Source organism: Zingiber officinale, chromosome 9A (assembly GCF_018446385.1).
Source record: "Zingiber officinale cultivar Zhangliang chromosome 9A, Zo_v1.1, whole genome shotgun sequence".
Lineage (NCBI taxonomy): Eukaryota > Viridiplantae > Streptophyta > Magnoliopsida > Zingiberales > Zingiberaceae > Zingiber > Zingiber officinale.
The window spans coordinates 136,593,866-136,619,804 of NC_056002.1; the positions used below are offsets into that span (position 1 = coordinate 136,593,866).

Here is a 25,939-nt window from a genome sequence, read left to right on the forward strand (position 1 = left end):
CTATCAGGAAAGCAGGTACTTGTTACAGTCAAAGATGATTACATTCATCTCAGATTTTTTTTATAGTCCATTTTTAAATTATGTGAAGAAAAATAAATCACGGAATTAATTTATAACCGATCGTCAAGTGACTAGCGAGTAGGAGTTTTTTTTTCAAGGGTTTGTATCAGTTGAAAATTGATCCCTACTTAGTAAATCTACTACTCTCTAACTAATTGACTCCCCCATGAGATGGAAAGCATGTACTTGTAAACACCTTAAGATAAGACATTGGTTGTACCCTAATAGACGGTAAAAAAATTGAAATCTACCACTACTAGATACAAAATTGAGACCTCATAGATCATTATGAATTAGGCTAAAGGAAAATAACCCCAAGGCATGATGTAGCGGTAAGATGTTTGGTCGATACTTAGAGCACCACGGTTCGATTTTAGACCAAAGCATGTACACACTCTAGTTGGTAAAAAAACTATGAGAAGTAGCCCTTAGTATGATTACCTAGGTGGGACTCGGCGGTTCCCACCTTCTGAAGCAGTCGTGTTTGTGGCCCACGGTTCTAATATTCAGTGGAGCATGACGGCCTACAACAATGGGTTGACTGTCAGTGGTCTTCAACGCGAGCACTTCTTGGATTTACGCTGTCAATTAATGGAAAATTTCCATGAGACTGAGCCGGTCATCTGCAAGTTAGTCTATTTAAAAAAAACTAAAAATGTAAAATCTAGATTATTAAAAAAAAAACAAAATGCATGTTCACACGTGCTAGGGGAGAAAAGAGAGAACTGAAGAATAAAGGGGTCAAAAAGAGTGTTGGGTGTTGGTTGTGTGATTAAATTGCAACTCGTAGGAAGCATTTTTGGAGAAGAGATACAGTAAAACTAAACGAGAACAAGAAAGACAAGAGGAAGAATTTTGCAATTGAAAAGGAACACAACAGGGAGAAGAGTAAGAGGATTATATAGACTGTATAGCAAGAGAAATAGAACCAGACTTATTGCTTTTAATCAAGTAAATAAATGACTAAATGGAACGATATAATGCATGTTCACCATAATTGTAGCATAAATGGCAAAACAGAAGAACAAAGCAGTTTGAAGGCCTGAGGAAAATAGATTGCCATCCATGAAAAATTGTATTATTGAGGCTTCAGCAATGATCACTATTACATGTCAATAAAGTGTTCCGATTCTGTTCTGATTATACAAGAAATTTATACAAACTCCCACGCCTCAAGTCACAAGTATTCTCCTCGTATAAAGAACAAAAGAATCGACAAACATCTAAGAAACTCACAAGAGATTTACCCTCAAAGAGGGCACTGACAGTAAAGTCAGAGAGCAGCGTCGCTGTTAAGTTCACTGTCATGATGAAACAAGGCTTTGGAGAATGGCTTGGAATTGCTAACTTGGCAGCTAGAGCCATCAGCTTGCACTCGTGAATGATTTTTCAGTCCTGTCATTGGAGTCTCACAAACTCTGTCACTGGTGGAAACACGTCGTCTCCTTTTCGATAGCTTTGTTTGTGAATCATGCGTCAACCTTTCTGCTTTTAGCCGTTTAGGTGCCCAAACCTTCTTCAAGTCTGGAATAAAGCTTGTGAACGATGACAGCCTTCTTTCCCTATCTCTTAGTTCTTGTGCTTTTATTAGCCTTCGCTGTTGCTTATTTTGCATTTCTTCTTGCTGCATTCCAAAGCCGGTAGCTCCGACTGTATGCTCGTTCAGCCTCTTGAACTCTTCATTGTTGCTGCTGGGTAATGAGTCAGAAGCTTCAACTTCATCATCAAACAAGTTAAATTCCATTTGATTGTAGATTTTGCAAATGATTTCTCCTAAGCAATGGGAGTACCTGGATGAGTTGGTCAATGAAACCATTTCAGTTAATTTTCTTAGGCAAAACACATCAATAAATGATATCTTACTTGACAATGCAGTGAATGATAAGTCTTGTAATGAGCATATCGTGTAAGCATAGGAACATTGAGACACACTGAAAGGTTTTAACAAAGATTGTGATTCCAAATGAAGTATAAACAACTGAGATTAACTGGAGAAAATGCACACAGATGATACTCATGACTGCTAATACAGGAAGGTGTTGCAATTTATTGGAAAATAGATACCCCCCAGGTGGAGGGTGGGCATTCAAAACCCATTCAAAGAACTAAACCGGGCCAAACCATATAAACTGAAAAATTGCTTAAATTTCAGTTTGAGAAATAGAAAAGATATTGATTTCAGTTCAATTTCAATTTGGAAAATGATACTGATTCAACCATTAAGTAATCGAAATTTATTAGAAAATAGACATCCCCCAGATTGAGGGTGTTCAAAAAACTAAACAAGCAAAACCAAATAAACTGAAAAATCACTTAAATTTCAATTTGAGAAATAGAAAAGGTGTTGATTTCAGTTCAATTTCAATTTGGAAAAATGATAATCTGATTCAACCAATAAGTAATAGACACATTTATGCATATGGTTTTATATTTGTATGTGTGATACATTTATAAATATTGCAGCAAAAGGTGAAGTATGTGCATATTTGATAGAAATTAATATTTAACGTTTTTTGGTATTAAATTATAAATTTCTTTTTTTTTATTTCAGCCAAATCACACAGCAGTTCAAATAGGTGTGAACTTTACCGATTTAGTTCGATTTGAAAATTCTTTAATAAAATGATAAACCAAACTATGCCCACCCCCTTACTTAAGATGCAAATTCAGAGAATGGTCTTGATTTAATGGGTTATTGTCCGACTCATTCTAACAAGTTATTGGGAAAAAAAATAACCCTCTCACCTCCTAGCCACCCGTGATTTACCTCCCTTCACATAACCTGAGAACAAGCTGTGAAGAGTGTCTGGGTGAACATAATCACCTTTTATTACAATATTAACCAGTTATTGTGTAATGTTTATTACCAACACAGCTATATCAAAACTAAAATCAGCAAAACCTAAGGAAAATACAAAGCTTTTAATCGGGCAAGGTCCTCCATGAGTAGAGGTATGGGTTCATTCAAGACAAGGGAACCAACAATCTAGATAAACAGGGATGAACAGAACAGAAAGAAAGAAAGAACACAAATGCTATTTTTGAGATTGTATACTTGTCTCCTTTCCCTTTGTCTGTTAATGAATGTAATAGAACATCTTCACAGACACAAAATTAACTTCTAATAGCTTGATCTAACTAATGCCAATACACAACAATAGCACAACATTGTCACTGCAATAGCAAATGCCCATAATATCATTCATGCAACTGTATTATCCATAATCACGCATGGGTGTTAGTTAGAAAAAATAAAATAAATGTTTATTTTACAAAGACAGTGCAACATGGACCAGAGGTGTTAGAAGAATAAATGTCTATAGGCAGGGTAAAAAAATAAAAACTAACCATTATTTGATTTATTTTATTGATAGATTAAAAAAAAATCAATTCATGTATTTCCATAGTTGCCCTCCACCAAGAAGATCTCAACTGTAAAATGACTAATAATCACCATTATCCTTGAATTGCCCCTTTAAATAAAAAAAAAAAAAAAAAAGTTGTACCAACATTGTCATCGCCATTTTGATTTAAGCTTCAAAGCATAGGGGTTCTTCATTATCACTTTTTTGAATTGCCCTTTCAATGAGAATAATGTAGTGGATAAAATTTTAGAATTTTTAATAGTTTGTTATATATTACTAGTTAGTCAAAACTGAGAAAATTAGACCTCTTCTTTAAAAGAATGCCTTTTCCATTCTACAAAAGAGACCTCAACACTCATCTCTAAAAGAGGTTTTAACGTAGACCGGAAATAAGGCCTCTAGACAAATGGATGAAGACTCATGAAGACCCGGAAGCAAAGTCTCTAGGCTGATGGGTGAAGACCCAAAGACAAGACCTCTAGGCAAGCAAATGAAGATCAAAGATGAGGCCTTTAGGTAGACATATGAAGACCCAAAGGCGAGGCCTCTAGGGAAGCAAATAAAGATCTAAAGGCAGAGCCTTTAGACAAATGGATAAAGACCTGAACCAAGGCCTTTAGGAAAGAAGATAATGAGTCTTGAGAGATTATGAGAAACTACAATCTTGGATTTATTTTTCAGTAGAGGTCTACCTAGGCTTGTACTCGACTAAGGAACAGGTTTGGGTCATAGTTAATGAATGTGCTCGATCTAGAGAACAATTGAGATCCTCAAGCAGTTTCAGACAACTGAAGGCATGTTTCAGGGACTTGACAATTAGGTCAACTAGGTAGTCGACTATAGATGTTTTGCTCACAAAGATTCTATTTGACTTGATTCGACTTAAAACGAGTTCATTCCACTTAAGTGACTTGAGACAACTAGGCAATCAATCGTTGGACATAGGTTGCACTCTATTTGAATTAAGATGACCGAAGAGCTCTTGAATCAACTTGTAAAAGTATTCATTAGATGGATAAGCTTGTTGTCACAACTAGTTGAGCCAATAGGAAGAGATTGAGTCAACTGACTTGGATATGAGTCCGAAAATCAAGTTCAAGGTGACTGCAAATGTTATTCATTGGTAGATAAGCTTGCAAGTTGAGTCAATGAAAGAGTTTAAATTAACTACAGTAGATTTGAAGCAACTGGACAAGAGTTGAGTCAATTAGAGAATAGTCGTTGGTAGATAATACTTCCGTGAACAATGTTCCAGTCAAGTGGAGTACATTTAGGTTAGCTGAATTCTAACAGAACAAAGCTTATCCAAACTTAGTTTGAAGGATATAGATAAAGGAGCCAAAGGGACATCAAAAATAACAATACAACACCTCAGATAATCATTCTTTTCTAATTCTCAATCCCTAAGTCTTCTAGTTGAAACTTCAAGAGCTTAAGATCTTTATCTTCAAGCTCTTACAAGGTTTCTTTTACTTTCAGTTTTCTTTCATGTTTTAATTGTTTTTATCTTTATAAAAAAAGTATGTGAGAGATTCCCCCACCTTATAATGGAGAATTGATTAGTGGAATTTCGAGGAGTAACTTATCTAACAAGTTAATAAATCATGGAGGATAAGAGTGTATAAACCATGTTTAATATTTTGCTTGCATTGTTATTATTTTATTTTATTTTGTGCTAACTTTACTTCGACGACATAACAATTAAAGGCAAGTAATCCGATAGAAGACAAACTTCATCTAGTTGAGACCTAGTAACAAGTAAGAGCTTGTCTCTGAGGTGCTCCCTGATCGTCCACACAGAAATGCTTCACAAGCACAACTCACTTGGTATGTCAACTTATTGTAGACTTTTTGGTGATCCTAAAATTGAAAGTCTATTCCGTCAACATTTTCAAACCAAGGATCTAGATAATGTGGGATATTTTCACAATATAGAGATTACAAACTCCGCCAGGCAACTATTCTCCACGGCTAATCCCAAAAGCGGATAAAGGAGGAGAATTGTCTTAAATTGCTAGTCTGTGTAAAACATAGAAAACGTTATGTATGAATCCATCAAACTATTACACTACTGGGTTGTTCCTTAAAAGAATGCATTGTAATGTCGACTACAACATCTTGACAAAGATCGCTATACCTCCATAAAAACTTGAATAGTGTTAAATATGCAAGAGTAATCATATCCTAGGTTGGAGAAGAACAGACATTATAAGAATATAAATTGTTTTAAATTTGAAACATGAAACATAGGAACACTCACTGATAAAGCAATGAAGCTTGAAGAATTCTGCCAAGAGTTGAAGAATTCTACCAAGGAATATGAGAGGAAGAGTTGATGTTGTATTTCTTAAAAATACTTGATAATATAAATTTTTACATGAGAATCTTATTTATACACTTCTTGCCTACTTATTTGTGGAATGAAACACAATCAAATCAAATCTACCTAAATAAATAAAATCTAGTCTGCCTAAATTAAACTATCCATATTTACAATATATTCTACACTCCCCCTCAAGTTGGGTTGTACATATTGTACATGCCTAACTTGTCACATAGTTCTTCAAAGTTGTTCCTTGGGAGAACTTTTGTAAGTATCTCTATGATTTGATGTTGTGAAGGAATATACAAGAGTTCCATAGCTCCTTTCACCACATTTTCTGAAATCAAGTGTCTATCAATTTCTATTTTTCGTTATGTCATGGTGAACAAGATTCTTTGCAATGATGATGGCTGCTAAATTGTCACATTGTAGTTTGACAATTTTATCTAAGATTATTCCGAGTTCTTTTAGGATTCTACAAATCCATATTCGTTCACAAACTCCAAGTGCAAGAGCTCTAAATTCTGCTTCAACACTACTTCTTGCTACCACAGACTGCTTTTTACTTCTCCATGTTACCAAATTACCCTAGACATATGTACAATAGCTCGAGGTTGATTGTGTATCTATAAGATCCCCAACCCAGTTTGCATATGAGTACACTTGTATACCACGATCTTTGTTCTTTCGAAATAGTAACCCTTTGCCTAGGGTACTCTTAAGGTATCTCAAGATTCTGTAGACAGCTCATGTGTTCTTCTATAGGACTATTCATAAATTGACTTACCACACTGACGAGAAACTCGATATCAGGTCGTGTGTGGGATGGATAGATGAGGCATCCTATAAGTTGTTGATATCTCCCCTTGTCTACTAGTGCATGGCCCTTTCTAGAGTCAATTTTGTTGGAAGCATCCATTGGAATATCCACGAGCTTTTACTCAAGAATGTATGTTTCTTTTAGTAGGTCCAACATGTATTTTTGTTGTGATAGGAATATTCCTTGTCTAGATCGAGTCAATTCCATGCCAAGGAAGAATTTTGGGTTCCCGAGATCTTTTATATCAAATTCCTAAGTGAGGAACTCCTTTAAATTTGTGATTTCTTTCTCATTATCACCGGTGATGATGATATCATCGACATAGGCAATAAGAATGGTGATCTGTCTTTCAGGAGAGATTTTTCACAAATAAGGTGTGATTTGCTTGACACTGAGTGTATCCATTCTTTGTCACAAAAGTAGCAGCTTGTCAAACCATGCCCTAGCAGATTGCTTAAGACCATATAATGACTTATAAAGCTTGCATACCTTGTTGTTATGAGTGCTAAGGTCGGGGGGAATTTTCACATAAACTTCTTCTTCCAAGTTACAGTTTAGAAAGGCATTTTTGACTTCTAGTGGGTGTAAATGTCAGTCCTTATTTACAGCCAGAGAGAATAAGATTCTGATAGTGTTGAGCTTGGCCATTGGAGAAAAGGTTTCATGGAAATCGATGTCATATGATTGTGAGAATCTCTTGGCTACAAGACTTGCCTTTAATCTTTTAACTGTTCCATTAGCTTTGTGTTTGACTTTAAAAATCCATTTGCACCCAATTGCTTTCTTTCCCTTTGGTAGTTCACAAACACACCATGTACCATTCTTTTGTAGGGTTGTTCTCCATTCAGGGTGTTTGAGAGCTTCATCAATGGTGGTTGTTACCTGAATATTATTAAAGGTAATAATTTAGGAACAGTCCTTCATAAGAAATAAAGTTGGAGATGGGATGCATCGTGCAAAATCTAATTCCCTTCCTTAACACAATTAGAATGTAAATGTTATTATCCATAGGTGAAATAGATTCATGATTGAGTATCGTACCAAAGTGAATGTCTATGAGAGTTGGATCTGATTCTAACTCTTGAACTGGTGTTGAATGTGCCTTTCGTCTTGTGTATATACGAAATTGCTTCACTACGAGAGGAGGTGATGCAGGTGAGAGGTGGGATGTGATACCATGATGTCAAGATCTGATCCGGAATAGTGTGATGAATGATGATATTCACTCAGATTCTCCCCCCAAATATCAGAACTGTAGTATGGTTGTTGTTCAAAGAAGGTGGCATCCATGGTGTTGTAGGTTTTCTTGGTGATAAGTGAGAACATTTGTAGCCTTTTTGGAATGGTGAGTAGCCAAGGAAAATGCATTTGGTGGATCTTGGATCAAATTAACTACGATTGTGTTGGTGGATGTGAACAAATGATGTACAGCCAAATATTTTGCATAAATGTTTTGAGAGATTACCTTGGTGTGGGGGTATAATATGAGAAATTGAACCAGACAATGGAAATTGAGAACTCAAGAGGACATTCAATTGATGAGATAGGTGGTTGTGGAGATGGCATCACTCTAAAAAAAATTTTGGTACATGGGAAGAGAACATGAGTGAGCGAGCTACCTCGAGAAGATGTCTGTTCTTGCATTCAAAAATCCCATTTTGTTGAGTGTCAACGCGAAAACTGAGGTGGATTATACCTTTTGAGGATAGAAAAGTGCCAATATTTGATGCAAAGTATTCCTTGGCATTATCAGTTTTGAGTGCCTAAATAGATGTCTGAAACTGAGTTTGAATCATAGTATAGAATTCTTTAAATATGACTCATTGCAGATTTATCGTTCATTAGAAACAACCAAGTCAAGCGAGTATGATCATCAACAAATGAAACAAACCAATGAATTCCTATAAGAGTTTTAACACAAGATGGTCCCAAACATCACTATGAATGAGTGAAAAGGGTTTTAGATGGTTTGTAACTTAAGCTTGGAAAGGATCCTCGTGTATGTTTAGTAAGTTGAAAAAACTCACACTGACAAGAATTGACATTTTCATTAAGGAATAAGTTTGGAATGAGTTTTGCAAGATAAGTTTGGATGACCAAGATGATAATGCCATAACATGATTTCCGCATGTTTATTGTTGGAAGAGGTAGAGTGGTAGCTAGCTAAATTTTCGCAGTGAGGCAAGTCTCATGAATAATGTAGAGTCCGGAGCATAATTCAGCACTACCAATCGTCTTCCTCATTTTCATATCCTGAAATTCACACAATTTAGGAGAAAATTTAGCAAGATACTTTAAATCATGAGTCAACTTTCCTACAGATAATAAATTGCAATCTAATGTAGGAGCATGAAGGATTGTTTTCAAGTATATGTTTAGTGTTATCGTTATTGAACCAACATCGGTGATTTTAGCGATAGACCCATTTGCAATACGAATAGTGGAATTATCTCAACATAGAACATAATTATGAAGGAAGGATATATCGCCAGTCATCTGATCTGATGCGCCCGAGTCAATAATCCATCGTTCGAGAAACCTATTTATATTTCAGGTATTAGGGAGGATTCCTTCATTGTGGGTTTAGTAACCCATGGGCTCCAGATGGGTTGAGGCAGCAGTGGGCCTTTTTAGGCTTGAATGGGTTGAAATTTTAGATAGGGCCTGATTTTCGATAGGCCTGTGCTGAAAAGGAACCTAATTCTCAGCCTTCCCATATCGCTCGCTACTTGGGAGGTCACGCAACATCTTCATCAGCAAGTCAATCTGTTCAGCACTTAAGGGGTTGGCTACCAAAGGCTAATTAAGGGCGACATGAGCTCGCGAGTGGCACTCTGACTTGGTCTTCTAGTCGTGTGGCTTCACGTGAATCACCCAACATTTATCTTTGGTGTGCCCAACTTTGTGACAATGGTCACACCAACGACGATCACAACGCAGTTGGCTGTCTCCATCACTCTATCGAGGCTCATGACTACCATTGTTGAGTTGAAGTTGGAATCAACAAGTCGCAAATGCATAAGCTTCAGCAGCAATAGTCAGCCCAAGCATAATCTTCTGTCAATTTTCCTCAGAGCGAACTTCAGCAAAAGCCTCACGCACGCTCGGCGATGGCTTAAGGCTCAACTAAATAAAATCTACCTAAATAAATAAAATGTGATCTACCTAAATTAAACTATCCATATTTACAATATATTCTACAAAGGTTAAAAGGTAGTAGATATGATTAGGAAAAAAATATTTGGTGTTTATAAAGAAAAAATGGATAGGAGAGAAGACAAAGATAATAGAAAAATTATGTTTGAAATTATAGTACATAGAAAAAAGTAAAACGAGAAATGCAATAGGCATTATTATAAATAATTCGTTAAAGGACGAAGTAGTAAAATAGCTAGCAAGGGAGATATGATTATAGCTCTCAAATAATGATAGGAAAAAAAAAACCTATCAATGTAATTAGCATATATACACCTCAAATATCAAACATAGGTTTTGGAAAGAGCTACGTAAGATAGTATAAAAAATATGACAAATCAGAAGCTTTTAATATAAGATCTAAATGGCCGTGTAGAGTAAGAAATAAGGAAAATGATAGGGTGAATAGCTTCTATGGTTTTGGAACAAGAAATGAAAAAGGAAATGCTATATTGGATTTCGAGATAGCATATGATAATACGTTTTTTAAGAAAAGAGAAGAATTATTGTAGACAAGAAGAGGGATAAAAAATATATATAAAGATTGAAAGATTATCCATGGAGAAAACTTAACCACCCAACAGATGTTAATGGTGTTAGATATACCTTAAGCATTGTATCAATAGAAAGAAAATGTGCATTACTCCTAAAATCAAGTGATGAAAGTTATAGGATGGAAAGTAAAATATCTTTAAGGAGAGAGTAAGAGCACAAATATAGAAGAAATACATAACAACTCGAATACGACATGGGAAAAATGATATCAAATTAAAAACAATGCCAAGAAAATACTCGGTGAGTCAAGAAGAAAGACACCACCAAATAAAGCATTCTGATGGTGGTATGAGGAAGTACAAGAAAAAGTGATGAAAAATGAACAATCTATAAGTTATTGTACACTTGTAAAAAAAAAAAGAAAATTTAAAAAAATATGTAATAGCCATGAAAAGAGGTGAAGCCAAGAATTAAGCTTTCGAACACTTATATCAACAGGTTTCAACATTTATTCTAGAGAGAAAGTGGTATTTTAAATTTTCATAAACTTAAAATCTAAAGTAATTTAAACAAAACAATCAAATATTTCATTTAGATAAATGTGAAATTCACATTAATAAAGTTAAATATGTTGATTTTTAATGAATATTTAAATGTTAATTGATCCGGTAGTAAGAACAGGGGACCCCGCCCTGTGGAGTCAACGCCACGTGGAAGTCACAGTGGCAGTTGTCCATCCGGAGAGGGTCGGGTCCGACCGACCGGCCGGCCGGCCGGTCGGTGGAATCGAACGTCCGAAGAGGGATGGGTCCGATCGGCTGGCCGACCGGACGATATTCGGCTGATGAATAAAGGCGCCCTGTCGAAATCAGGGTTCCGGCGCTCAATGGGAAAGGTCGCAAAGCCGAGCGGACTGCACACTCGGTCAAAGCCATAAGGTAACACTGCTAATAGTCTTCACAAAGCACGTGATGGAAAATCTCCCCAAGTAAACCACCGCATATGTTCGGCCGGATGTTGAGGGTGCTATCCGCCCGGACGCCAGATCTGGAGCCATGGGGAAAAGGACAAGGGACGTCTTTTTCTGACAGCAGGTATGTTTCACGTGTAGGCCATGCTCCAAATCTTGTGACAGGGGATTCCGCTGTCCCATCGAGGGCATGCTGAGACTGTAGCAGTATGGGTTAGGGAAGCTCACTGACAAGTCCTTACTGGGTATGGGCCATAGACACGTGTACACCTCGGCAGGTGTACACTCACTTCTTCGCTGCCCTATATAAAGGCCCTCATTCTTCGCCGGAGGTACGCATTCTACAATTTTTGGAGCTGCTGCTTTGTTGCTTGCTTGCCTGACTTGAGAGGGTCGCCGCCGGGAACCCCTTCCCGGCCCGACTTCTGTGCAGGTTCGCCAGAGCTTCGAGAGACTGGCCGAAGATCTACGTCAGCGACAAGGAGAGCGCCCCGTGCCCGTCCGCTGAGCCGGTCGACGAATCATGCACCGTCTGGAACGCCCCGCATCCGATCGGGCAATGGACGAGGCCGGACGACAACATAGGTGACGCTACGAGGAACTCGACGCCGATCGAGATAAGGGCCGCCCAGCTTGTGGAGCAACAACAGAAAGCCAAAGCCGAGCAGCCGGAGCAGCAAGCACCATCAGCATGGGGTGGTCGAGTGGAAGCACCCACGGTCACCGTTGCATTTCATCGAGCCCTATTCCGCACCCTGAAGCTCACAGAGATAGGGATCTTCTTCGATGAGATGCCGACGAGAGAAAAGGGAAAGCCCCGCGACGATCACCGAGAGAATTAATCGCCAATTTTAGGCTATTCGAGATCCTTTGCAAGCACTATGTGCCTCCGACGATCGGCGAGTATAATGGGATAACCGACCCGGATGAGCATCTGGTAAGTTCGATAACGCTCCATCAATACGATGGAGTAAAGTCCGAGTTTTTCTTACACTCTCTCGGGATCGGTGGTTCGGAGGTGACGGACGGATCCATCACAAGCTTCGACTCCGAACGGCCTTCCTCCACCATTTTCAACAGCGGCGCTACCAGAAGACAGCGTGAGCTGAATCGCTCCGAGTTTACATCCAGCGATTCAACAAAGTGGCAATGGATATTCCAACGGCCACTTCGGAAACCATGATGAATGACTTCACACAAGGCCTAGTGGATGGGGATTTTTTCCGATCACTCATCCGAAAGCCGCCCCGAGATGACGATCACATGCTACACCGGGCTAACGAATACATCAACGTGGAAGAAGCGCAAGCGGCCAGGAAAAAGGAAACTCCAGCCGAGCGGGCTCCTCCGGCCGAGCGGAAACAGCACGCCACTCATCAACCGCCTAGAGGACCAAGGGCAGAAGCAATGCAAGAGGTAGCTGCCGCCCGGCCCAAGCCAAAGAAGAAATGGACCCCGATGTTCTGCTCCTTCCACCGGACGGATACGCACAACACAAGGGATTGTCGAAGTCTCCCCTTTGTGGCTCATCCTGTGCCCCGGAATGCCGGACGACGGTCCCCCTCAGTCGACAGGCAACAGAGAACTCACGAAGCCGATCGGACGCGAGCTGATAGGCCACGGCAACAAATTCCCGATCGGCATCGTTCTCCAAGGCAGGAGAATCGCCGAGCGTCCAGAGAACGGTCTCGACCGTCCGCTCGGGAAGAGGAAAATAGAAGCAATACTTCCCGAGGCGAGATCAACGTTATTGCGGGTGGGCCGACTGGAGGAGACTCCAACCGAGCCAGAAAGGCGGGCGTCTGGCAGCTACAGATCCACGCAGTCGGTTGCAGCCAAGAGCGGGCAAGTGGACCGGAAATCACTTTCGGGCCGGGGACTTAGAATACTCTGCTCATCAAAGCGGTAATAGCCAATTACACTATTCATCGCGTATTTGTTGACACAGGAGCTCAGTCAACATCATATTCAAGAAGGCGTTCGATCAGCTGCAAATTGATCGATCCGAGCTGTTGCCCATGACAACTCCGCTTTACGGGTTTACGGATAACGAAGTTCAGCTGGTCGGACAGATCCGGCTGGCTACCTGGCTGGGAGAAGAGCCGCTCAGGAGGACAAGAACAACAAACTTCGTGGTGGTCGACTCTCCCTCGTCCTACAACGTCATTTTGGGACGACCGGCGCTCAGCGAATTCCGAGCGGTCGTCTCAACCTTCCATCAGAAGATCAAGTTCCCCGTAGAGGACAAAGTGGGAGAAGTACGGGGAGATCAGCTAGCAGCTTGGCGATGCTACATTGAGATGGTCCGAGCAGAAGCCAATTCCGCTCGGAAGGCGCCCCGGATCGAGGTAAATGCCATCACAGAAAAGCCTCCCTCTTTAGTTTATGAAGAAAAAGAGGAAGTGCAGATTCACCCATCCCGATCGGAGGCCACGACTTTTATTGCGTCCGATCTGGAGGAGAAGCAGAAAGAGGAGCTGATCCAATGCCTCCGAAGAAATCATGATGTCTTCGTCTGGTCGACACATGAGCTGCCCGGAATTTCGCCAAGCATAGCGCAGCATGAGCTACATGTCCGACCAGACTCACGGCCCGTAAAGCAAAGAAAAAGGGACTTCAGCGCCGAGCAGAATTCCATCATCCGAGCGGAGGTGGAAAAACTTCTGGAGGCCGGTCATATACGCGAGATGCAGTTCCCGAGCTGGTTGGCTAACGTAGTATTAGTCTCCAAGCCAAACAACAAGTGGAGAGTGTGCATAGATTTTCGGGATCTCAACAAAGCTTGCCCGAAAGATTTTTATCCTCTGCCCCGGATAGATCAGCTGGTGGACTCTACGGCCGGATGCGAATTAATCTGTATGCTCGACGCCTACCAGGGATATCACAAAGTGCCGCTCGCCCGTGAAGATCAAGAAAAAGTCAGCTTCGTGACGGCCGACGGGACTTATTGTTATAATGTGATGCCGTTCGGATTGAAGAATGCGGGGACCACATATCAGCGCTTGATTAATAAAGTATTCAGAGAGGAGATTGGGCGAAATCTAGAAGTTTATGTGGATGACATTCTCATTAAGTCTGTCCGAGCGGCCAATCTCTTCAAGGACATGGAAGAAACCTTCCGAACGCTACACAAATATGGAGTCAAGCTAAATCCCCAGAAGTGCCTGTTCGGAGCAAAAGAAGGGCGTTTCTTGGGGTACATAGTGACCGAGCGGGGCATCGAAGCAAATCCCAGCAAGGTGAAAGCCCTACAAGATATGCCGTCGCCAAGAAATACAAAGGAAGTACAGCGTTTGACCGGTTGGATAATCGCTCTGTCCAGATTCATCTCCAAAACCGCCGACCGGAGCCTTCCTTTTTTCAAGATCTTACGAAAGGCTACAAAATTTCACTGGGACGAAGAATGCGACCGAGCGTTCGAAGATTTAAAGGCATATCTGAATTCGCTCCCGATATTAGCCAAGCCGACTATTGGGGAGCCACTTTGTATTTATCTATCCTCGACCGAGCAGGCAATCGGCTCAGCACTGGTGAGGGCGAGCGGAGAGGAGCATGTGTATTTCCTTAGTCACATTTTAAAAGATGCTGAATTTCGCTACACTGGGCTTGAAAAGCTAGCCTTCGCTCTGGTCCTTGTCGCTCGGCGCGTTCGTCCATACTTCCTGGCACATACAATCATTGTCAAAACCAATAGCCCGCTCGGACGTGTTCTACTAAATTCAGAGGCATCCAGACGGCTCATCAAATGGACGACGAAGTTAAGTGAATTCGATATCCAATACCAGCCCCGCTCGGCGATCAAATCGCAGTCCTTGGCGGATTTTGTGACTGAAGTTCAGAAGTCAGAGCCGGAAGCTATGTGGAGAATATATGTGGATGGGTCGTCCACTCGGGAATATTGTTGCTCCCTCAAGAAGAAAAGATGCACTTATCCGTCCTGTTGGATTATAAAGCTACCAACAACGAAGCAGGGGAGCCGGTCGGGTAACACTTCACTCATATTCACAGTTGGCCGCTCAGCAGCTTTCTGGTACCTTCGAAATCAATAATGCTCGGCTCAAGCTCTACGCTGAAGCCTTCGAGAAGCTCAAAGCCGATTTTAGAGAGGTTGTTGTCTAGAAGATACCCAGAGCAGAAAATCAAGCAGCTGATGAGTTCGCCAAACTCGCGAGCTCAATAACGCCGGTCGCCATCCAGCAGCCAATTGAAAAAGTACTGTTGGTGGCGCACGTCAACCGGATGGAAGGCCTCACATTTCCAAGCGACTGGCGGACACCTATCATAGAGTTCCTCCGCTCGGGCGTCACACCAGCCAATGAGTATGAAGCCCAGCTGCTAAGGAGGAGAGCCGGTCGGTTCACACTCATCGGCGATCAGCTTTACAAAAAGGCTTTCTCACGCCCGTTGTTGAAATGCGTGAGCTCGGAGGATTCGGCATACATCCTCCAAGAAGTACATCAAGGATCGTGCTGAGGGCATCCGGGCGGACGATCATTGGCCAAGAAGATCCTCTTGGCCGGGTACTTTTGGCCGACTTTACAAGCAGACGCCGCTCGGACAGTATCTACGTGCCTTTCGTGCCAAAAGTATCACAACTTCTCCCACCGACCGGCAGAGGAAATGAAGGCATCAACTGTTTCATGTCCGTTCGATCAATGGGGAATGGATATTGTCGGTCCATTTCCGATGGCGACCGGGCAGCGGAAATTTTTGCTAGTGGCGGTTGATTACTTTTCCAAGTGGATGAAGGCCGAGCCGCTAGCCAAGATCACCGAACAGATGGTCAAAAAATTTATCTGGCAACACATCATCTGTCGGTTCGGCATCCCTCGCCGATTGGTTTCCGACAATGGGCGGCAATTCACAGGGAAGATGCTAGAGGATTGGTGCAAAAGTACGGCATCGAGCAACACTTCACGTCCGTGGCTTATCCCCAGAGCAACGATCAAGCCGAAGTAGCCAATCGGGAGATTCTTCGCATTCTACGCGCCCGGCTCGACCATTTGGGAGGAAATTGGTCGGATGAAGTGTCAGGCGTCTTATGGGCCATCCGAATGACGCCGAAGGAAGGGACGGGTGTCACGCCATTCCATTTGGTGTATGGTGGCGAGGCGGTCATTCCGGTCGAAGTCGGCATCGAGTCCGCTCGGATCCAACATTACGATGAGGACAATGCCGAGCGGAGGAACATGGAGCTGGACCTGGTCGAAGAAAAAGAGCCAAGGCGTCCGTCCGGCTGATGGTGTACCGGCAACGGATGAAGCAAAATTACAACCACCGTGTAATCCCCAGATCATTCCAAGTCGGCGATCTTGTCTGGAAGAAAGTCAAGCCGGTCGGCGACGTCGGCAAGCTTTCCGCTCGGGCGCATATTATTTGGAGGATGAAGACGGGCGGCAGCTAGATCGACCGTGGAGTGCAAATCATCTCCAGCCTTATCGAGCTGGATGAAAGGTGCACGAATGTAACTCATTTTTGTGTATATGCTAGTAGCTCGTGTCCTTGTAATGCAGGAAGCAAAATTAATTCAAAGGATGGCTAAGGGTTGCACCGATCGGCAGTATCGAAGTTAGCCGTAAAGACTGTCGAGCTCCGACGTTAAATATCGAGAGACGAGCCGGCGTCTATAAACGTCCGAGCGGAAGACCGTCGAGCTCCGACGTTAAATATCGAGAGACGAGCTGGCGTCTATAAACGTCCGAGCGGAAGACCGTCGAGCTCCGACGTTAAATATCGAGAGACGAGCTGGCGTCTATAAACGTCCGAGCGGAAGACCGTCGAGCTCCGACGTTAAATATCGAGACGAGCGCGATAAACGCCCGGCGAAGACCGCCGAGCTCCGGCATTAAATATCGAGACGAGCCGCGCTATAAACGCCCGAAGGAAGACCGCCGAGCTCCGTTAAATATCGAGACGGCCGGCATCTATAAACGCCCGGCGGAAGACCGCCGAGCTCCGACGTTAAATATCGAGAAGCGGCATCTATAACGCCCGAGCGGAAGACCGCCGAGCCCGACGTTAGAGACGAGCCGGCGTCTATAAACGTCCGAGCGGAAGACCGTCGAGCTCCGACGTTAAATATCGAGAGACGAGCCGGCGTCTATAAACGTCCGAGAGGAAGACCGTCGAGCTCCGACGTTAAATATCGAGAGACGAGCCGACGTCTATAAACCCACCGAGTGGATTAAAGCATCTAATGTCCCGAGGCACGCGATTTCGATGCCGTTCGATCGTCTATACGCTCCGAGCGGCCCAGTATCCAAAACTACTTGGCATTTGATAAACGAGCTATACCAGCAAAGAACACGGTATATTTTGCCGAGCGGGGAGATCACGGCGATTACTTTGTTAAGATCCCTTATGGGGGAGCACAAGAAATAATTATGGGCGAGCGGATAAACACACGTCTTGGTTATGAAAGGAGACAGCAAATACAAGAAAAACATTGCATTAAAGTTAAAGCTTTAAGCCGAGCGGCCCAATTACACAAAAAAAAGATGATATCCTGGCGAGTGGCCGACTCTACTCAATATAATCATAAAGGTCCCAGGGAATGTTATTCAGAAGCTCCACTTGATCGTCGGCCGGAATAGTAGTAGACTCCAGAAGAAAACGTTTAGACTTCAGATAAGTAGTGGTGGCGGTCATAGCCAAGTCGAAAGCTGTGTACATCCGCTCGCATATTTTCTCCGAGAATTCAGGCGAGCGGATGTAGCTCTGTCTTAAGGCCGCGATCCGACTTGGCTCGGCATCTTGATATTCTTTAAACGCCGCCTGGGAACAGTAAGGGCCTCAATCAGATTCTGAATTCGTCAGCGCCGCCTTCTCCCCGCCGACTCCCTATCTAGCCTCCCCGCCTCTCTCCGCAGAATGATATTGAGAGGGGGGCGAGTTAGTGCGACGTAGCTGACCGACGCGGACTCGACGGCCTTCTTCGCCTACCGCCAGATTTTGAGTTTTCGCAGCCCCGCAGTAGTAAGGCCCCGAGGCGACGGACCAACTGCTTTCAGTCGCAGCTCTTCATCCACCTGGCCAAGCGGTTGGAAACCGCAATTTCCTCCAACCATCTTGCAGAAAATTATAGTTATTAACGGCCGATCGGAAAGAATGCATACAAAACTTAGTAGAGCAACTTACCTGGCCTCCCACATGTGGCTATGCATTCCAGTGGATCATATTTCCCGCCAGATGAGCTAGGAGTTGTGCGGCGATCGGTCGTCGGCTTCACGCTTGATCAGAGTGGAATCGGGCCGATCGGGTCGTCCGACCGGCCGGATGAGCCGGCGAAAAATTGGGAATGAATGGTCGAGCTGGACCGAGTGGCGGCAAGGGTGCCGATTGAGTAGCCTCCACCGGAGCATGGCTCGTCCAAGGCGTCCCGGACGAAATAGTTTCGCTCTAGCGCCCCACGAGCAATGCAGTGACCCGCTCGGATGTTTGGACCGCGGAGGTGCCGACCCAGGAGTCTCCACCGCTTTTAGGCTCCTCCTCCCGAGCGAAACCTTCCTGGGCGCTGTTCTCCAGAGGGTGGCCCCGCCACGCTTTTGGGAAGTGGAGGCCGACTCACCAGGTCCCGCTCTCCTTCGTGTGATCCGATCGGGGATACCCAACGCCCATTTCCGCCGCTTCAGAGCGCCGCTTTCTTCGCGCCATCACCGAATCCATGACGATGTCAACTGCAGGAGAAAGAAAAGAAATCAGTTAGCAATTAAAGCAAATGCCCAAGCAAAATTCTTACCGAAGCCGGTCGAAAGAGGAGTCCGTATAGGACTTAGCCCGAAGATGTACATCACTCCCTCGTGGAGAAGTTTGTTGATGTCAAGTCGCAAACCGGCCAGTATATTTGCAGCGTGGAGATAGTCCGGTCGGGTCTTGAACTTCTTCAGCTCGGGAGTGGGGGGCAAGTTGACTTGCCACTTTGTCGGGAAGGTCGGCATACGGATGTAAAATAATCCTTCCAATGTTTATGGAAGTAGGAAGTTTGTTGAAAAGACCAGCCGAGCGGAACATGAAGATGCCCGGCTCGGCTTGCTTGGGGTAATAGAAATAAAAGAAGACTTACGGTCGGAGGGGGATGTTGTGAATCTTGAACAAAACGACAACACCGCAGAGGAGACGGAAGGTATTGGGTACTCAACTGCCGAGCGGCACATCGAAAAAATTACAGACATCTATGATAAAAGGATGTACAGGAAAACGAATACCGACGGTAAACTGGTCTCGGAAGACACAAAAAGTTCCGCGCGGCGGTCTGTGAGGCCGAGCGGAAGGACCAGCTAAGCGAATTTCGAAATCCTCTGGGATTTCGAAATTGTCTGTCAAAATATCGAAGTCCCGCTGTTCGAATCGGGACTGCATAGTGGTGTACCATGGGCCGAGCGACTGATCTTCGGGATTGGAAGAGCTAGCCATGGGCTGATCGGAAGGAGTCAAAAGGCAAAAGGCAGGAGAAAAACAACAGCAAACGAAAGGAGGCTTCAAGGATCGAAACTGAGAAAGAAATGCGGAGGAAACACCGGAAAGGAGGAAGGAAAGATATAAAACTTTGCTGCGGGGAAAGGGATCAAGGAAAAGGCGTCGGAGAGCGTCGGAGTGCAGAAACAGGATCGCCGGAGCTCCAAAGCGCAGGGAGCAATGGTTGAAATCGCGGAGGCAAGTGAGGGAGAGAAGAAAACGAAGAATTTATAGGGTGAAGGCCGGGCGGCCTCCACCGTTGGATCCAGGTCACGGGAATCAAAGCATGCATCGAGCCGTCCATTTCGAATCGCTTCGATCACATAAAAACACCATGCCACCGCCGCCGTACGCCGATGGCAGTGCTCCACGTGGCATTCAATCATTCGGAGCATTTAATGAAAGCATGCTCAACCTTAATGTCGAAGATTGGCGCAGAACACGAGGAGATCCGATGAATGCCATTGTTGATTCGCTTAAGGCTACCTCTATGGTTGGCCGAGCGGAGGATACCAGCACGGAGGAACCGCTCGGCCAGATTCTTAGTCCAGTCAGTCGGACTATTCGCCTCCTTCGACTAGACTTGAAGGGGAGACAAGTGATCCGGTAGTAAGAACAGGGGACCCCGCCCTGTGGAGTCAACGCCACGTGGAAGTCACAGTGACAGTTGTCCATTCGGAGAGGGTCGGGTCTGACCGGCCGGCCGGCCGGCCGTCCGGTGGAATCGAACGTCCGGAGAGGGATGGGTCCGATCGACTGGCCGACCGGACGATATTCGGCTGATGAATAAAGGCGCCCTGTCGAAATCAGGGTTCCGGCGCTCAATGGGAAAGGTCGCAAAGCCGAGCGGACTGCAGGCTCGGCCAAAGCCATAAGGTAACACTGCTAATAGTCTTCACAAAGCACGTGATGGAAAATCTCCCCAAGTAAACCACCGCATATGTCCGGCCGGATGTTGAGGGTGCTGTCCGCCCGGACGCCAGATCTGGAGCCATGGGGAAAAGGACAAGGGATGTCTTTTTCTGACAGCAGGTATGTTTCACGTGTAGGCCATGCTCCAAATCTTGTGACAAGGGATTCCGCTGTCCCATCGAGGACATGCTGAGACTGTAGCAGTATGGGTTAGGGAAGCTCACTGACAAATCCTTACTGGGGTATGGGCCATGGACACGTGTACACCTCGGTAGGTGTACACTCACTTCTTCGCTGCCCTATATAAAGGCCCTCATTCTTCGCCGGAGGTACGCATTCTACGATTTTTGGAGCTGCTGCTTTGTTGCTTGCTTGCCTGACTTGAGCGTCGGAGGGTCGCCGCCGGGAACCCCTTCCCAGCTCGACTTCTGTGCAGGTTCGCCAGAGCTTCGGGAGACTGGCCGAAGATCTACGTCAGCGACAAGGAGAGCGCCCCGTGCCCAGCGTCCGTTGAGTCAGCGTTCGAACAGGATCATTAATATTTGGTACTTATTTATTGACCCGCATGACGGAAGCTTCGTGCACCGGACTGCCTTTTTTTATTATTATTTGGTACTTATTTATTGAATTAATTGTATTATATCAAATACTTTTGTGCAGTGTGATCGCACACAAATTGTTTTATTAAAAAATTTATAGATCATGTTCATCTATCAGAACCAATTCATTTTTTTTATTAAAATAACAAATTTCAATGCCTTGCACGCTCCATTAATGTACTTTAAATTATTCAAATAAATAGAGAATCCATTAACAGCATGGTTAGTTCACATAGCTATTCCATATCTAGTGAATTATGATGTGATAGTTGCTACTTTGTTTGGTTTAAAATGCACTTAGAATATCAATTCTAATAAACTGTTATTCCCTTCCTAATCATGCATGGTTATTCCTTCCAAAAATGATTATTTTGATATATTATAATTGGTCTCTTCCAAGATGAGTTTTAAGTTCCAGGAATATGTTAGGTCAAGAATAGAGATGATTATTTGTCCATTATGCACAATTCATGTGAACCAAACATTGAAATGATAATAAAACACTTAATTGATTCTACAAACTAAACTAGCACATAAACATTTCTTGTCTATTCTACTATATTCCATTTCCAAACAATAATTATTATATGGGTTATCAATTTTGTTCCATGAACCAGACATAATACAGCAAATTTTGTGTAGTTAGTCACTCTAACTTCCAATGAAAAGAAAGCATAACAAATATTTTCCAGGAAAGATAAGAAGCCATTTAGTCATCCAACTTTGAAGTAAAAAAACTCACAATAACTTTGGATGTACCAAAGAAATACCTCTGTTTGATAGTTCTTTCTGTATAATCAACAATGTGCTGATAACCAAAGGATTCCCCCTGTAGATTGATGTCGATGAACTGTAAAAGGGAGCATATTTCTTTGATCATCTTCTGCTTCGCGTCCTCCTCAATGTTTGGTGCAACAATTGAACAAAGTAATTCCATTCTAAGTAAGATCTGCAACTCATGTCTGATTACCACTAAGGAATAAACTAGCCTGGACAATGAAAGTTAGCAGCTAAAAAGAGCAACATAAAGAACATAAAGAAGGATACTCTCGAATTTTATACTCTCTGGTGTATAGATCAGACACTGCATTTTGTGATGCATTATTGGCAGAATTCATGACCTTATACTTCAAGGTTAAATCCTTTGGCTTCATTAACAGAAGATGAGAAAGCTCATTGGCGATCTTCCCATAAGAAGCATCACCAGCTTCATCAGAGAACAAATTCTTAGTATTCTCATTGAATTGCATATCAAGGGCTCTAATGCACAAATCAACTATGCGCTCAGCTAGCATCCCTAAATCTGCATCCTGTGAACATAAGCCTTGCTGAATCTTCTGAGGAATGCCTCTTAGGAAAGCATCTGTATCTTCCATGTGTTGAAGCATTGCCATATCATTATTTGGTGAACCACTTGGATATGCATCATCCATGGAGGAAGGTATGACATCTGGTTCCGGCTCATCTTGTGAGGCTGCAGTTCTAATTTGTGAGTCTGAGACTGCAGTTCTTATTTGTGAGTCTTCTTTTGTGTCCAAATGCTCAGTCAGATCATCCCAAATAAATTGGCAATCTGAATTGGACTTCACAATCTGCCGCATCCAACATTTCAAGAACTTTAACTTCTTTGATTTGTCACTATTCCTACTGAAATATAATTGTTCCAGATCAAACCCTAAAGAATCAGTTTCTTTACTAAATGCCATTTTGCGGAAGGAATTCAGAGTGGCATTTTGAATCTGGTTTTGATGCATCTTATTGTTTCTCCTTGTAGGTTCCTCCTTGGACTCAGCAGATGCAGGAGCATTAAGCATTTCATTTTTTTCAGTAAAACTCTCTCTCATTTCAATTATTCTTTTAGTCTTTTTCACAATTAATTGGCCTGGGTTCAACAAATTATTTTTCTTGATAGCAAGCAAAGCATGATTGGGCGTAAACGGCATTAATATACCTTGAATGGAGTGGTCTTCACTATCAGAAACAGACACAACAGCCCAATAGTTTCTTCTGTAGAGGAAATTGAGAAATATTTGCCAAATTGGCTTACCTGCAACAAAGACACCCCTTTCACCGCAAAGCAATTCCAATACTTTATCTGCAAAAAATTCATCTTGCTTATCACCCTGAGAAGCTTTGCCTGAATCTCCGGAAACTCCTCTGAGCAGATATAAAGTGCTTGAATTATTAGCAATCTTCCCCTCTGTATCACTGCTACAGATTCCTTTAACATAGATCGTTGATGGCTCACTGCTAAAACTATTTAAAGAGCTTCTACTCTCAGATCTTTCCGTGATCATATCCAAATCAATTACTTGAAGAGAACAAGTGTTGCACTTCAAAGGTTTTCCTTTTACATCCACAATCTCAAGAACAAGATCTGAATTTCCCTTCCTGAAATCACCATGGCCGACCTCAAAGCTCATTGAACATCCCAAATTTGGGAATATTAGCCCGAAAGGAACAAAAACAGATCCTAAAACAATTGCATCAGTGGGACAAAATCCCCAACCCATCTCCCTTATTCCCCTACAGAAAACCCTCAAATCAGGGACCTCCTCGCGAAGATAGTCCAAGTTGACATCGACCCAGCAGAGATGGATGTCACGAGAGACCAAACGCTCCTTCACTAACGCAAAACATTTGTTAAATCGCCTCACTAATGCATCAGAAGACATCGCTGAACAACACTCTTCCCCGGACTCCAGATCGCCATCTTCCAGGCCAAAATCAAGATTTTGGGAGAAGGGAGATAGCAACAAGACCAGGTTCGAGCGGATAACGAGCAATTCGTGCTCGCATTTACGATCTTGAGGATGGGATTCCCAGCCGTAGTCGTGCTCGAGCTGGAGAAGAGATTCGGCGAGAAGCGGCGCCTTGGAGGAGCCATGGCCCGCGGAAGTGGACGGATCGAAGGCGGAGCGAAGCGAAGCGAGGGTCCGAGAAAGCGAATCGAGCGTCGGGACGGGGCGGTCGAAGCAGAGGAAGGTGGGAGACTTGCCGAGGAGGCGATGAACTTTGGAGGTGGAGAGGAGAGGGGAGAGGGAGGAGAAGAAGAGCTTGTAGGCGAAGAGAGAGGAGGCGATGGGGGCGAAGGAGACGACTCGTCGGGCGGCCGAGACGATCGAGGCGATGTAAGGAGTCGGGTCTTGCAGATCGAGGAGAGGATGGAGATCGACGAGGAAGACGACGCGTTGGATCTGGGAGAAATCTGCGAGAACCATTTCGAGGAGGCGGAGGAGAGGAGAGGAGTGGCAGCCGAGTGAGCTGCGGAGCTGAGGCAAAGGGAACGAAATTATTGCTAGGGCAAGCAGGCGGGATGGGAGATCCAGTTGCGTGACCTCAAATTTCGGCGGGAAAATGGAAATATCAGTTCAAAGTGTAATAAGCAACGGAACCCCTAAAGTTTTGGTAAATTATCAGTTGAACTGGATCTGTAGATTAGTCCGACGTGCTAAATTTTTTAGATGATTTGGATAAAAAGTTTATTAATTTATTTTTAAAACAGACCTAAATCCGGATCAGTTCGTGAGGGTTGTGGGTCCGAACTAACCGAGATGAGGTGGGCTCGGATTGAAAAGGAAAAAACAAAAATTCAAAATAAAAATAAGTCTCCGAGTCGACATTTACCTAAAGGAAATAAAAATTGTACAACTTTTTCCCAAACTAGGTATGTAAATTTTAAAAATTATTAAATCATATAGGATAATTTTAAAAGTATCAAATCCTATATCAATTTTCCATTTTGCTTCTAACAATTAAACTGATTTTGTTATATGTTAAAACATTAAATTTTTAAGTAAATTAGTCGATTGAATTTTTAAATCAGTTGACCGATTTTTTTTTATCATAGTTGGTTTATTTAAAACTGATTGATTAATCAAATGACATCGGATTGAGATGAAATTATTTCTTATATATTCATCTATCTCTTCTGATTATATCCATACTTTCAAATACCAATTTGACCCAATATATTGCGAGCAATTATTTTTTAATACGAATTAATTTTTTTAAATATTTTTTATTTTAAAAAATCATTGCTCTTAATATATATTGGTCAAATTGGCATTTGAATGAGTGAATATAATCAGGAGAGGTAGACGAATACATAAGAACTAATTTCATATTAATCCGTGTTCTCTCCTGATTATATTCATACCCTCAAATGCTAATTTAACATAATATATTTAGAGCAATGATTTTTTTAACATGAATTAAAGTTTTCAAATATTTTCATTTTCAAAATATCATTACTCTCAATATATTATGTCAAATTGAATGGATATAATTAGAAGAGGTGAACGAACAAATAAGAACTAGTTTCATGCCAATCCAAGATTATTTAGTCCATCAGCCAGTTTTGGACAAAATCAGCTGATGGCCTAAATGACCTCGGATTGATATGAACTAGTTATTATATGTTCATCTATCTCTCCTGATTATATTCATGCCCTCAAATATTAATTTGACCTGATATATTAATAATAATAATAATTTTTTAAACATAAATTGAAATTTTCAAATATATTCATGTTCAAAAAATTATTGTTCTCAATATATTAAGTCAATTGACGTGTGAGGGCATGAATATAATCAGGAAAGATAGATGAACACGTATGAACTAGTTTCATTTTAATTTGAGGACATTGATTGTTATATTTTTTTATTCGGTACATAAAATATAATTATGAATAATTATGTTAATTGGAGATATTGAACATGCTCTTGACATAATAGTCATTACGA

The 25,939-nt window shown here is 42.5% G+C and overlaps 1 protein-coding gene across 1 annotated transcript in view; it reads right to left on the reverse strand.

The window, feature by feature from the left end:
- Window positions 1-1,122: 1,122 nt before the first annotated feature.
- LOC122019633 overlaps window positions 1,123-25,939 on the reverse strand; it is a 53,818-nt gene continuing 29,001 nt past the window's right edge. The window contains exons 4-6 of the mRNA XM_042577087.1: window positions 22,241-23,240; window positions 21,964-22,155; window positions 1,123-1,850 (exon numbers count right to left, since the gene is read on the reverse strand). Of these exons, the coding sequence (XP_042433021.1) occupies window positions 1,334-1,850; window positions 21,964-22,155; window positions 22,241-23,240 (1,709 nt within the window). The 3' untranslated portion in view covers window positions 1,123-1,333. The remainder of the gene's footprint in view (window positions 1,851-21,963; window positions 22,156-22,240; window positions 23,241-25,939) is intronic.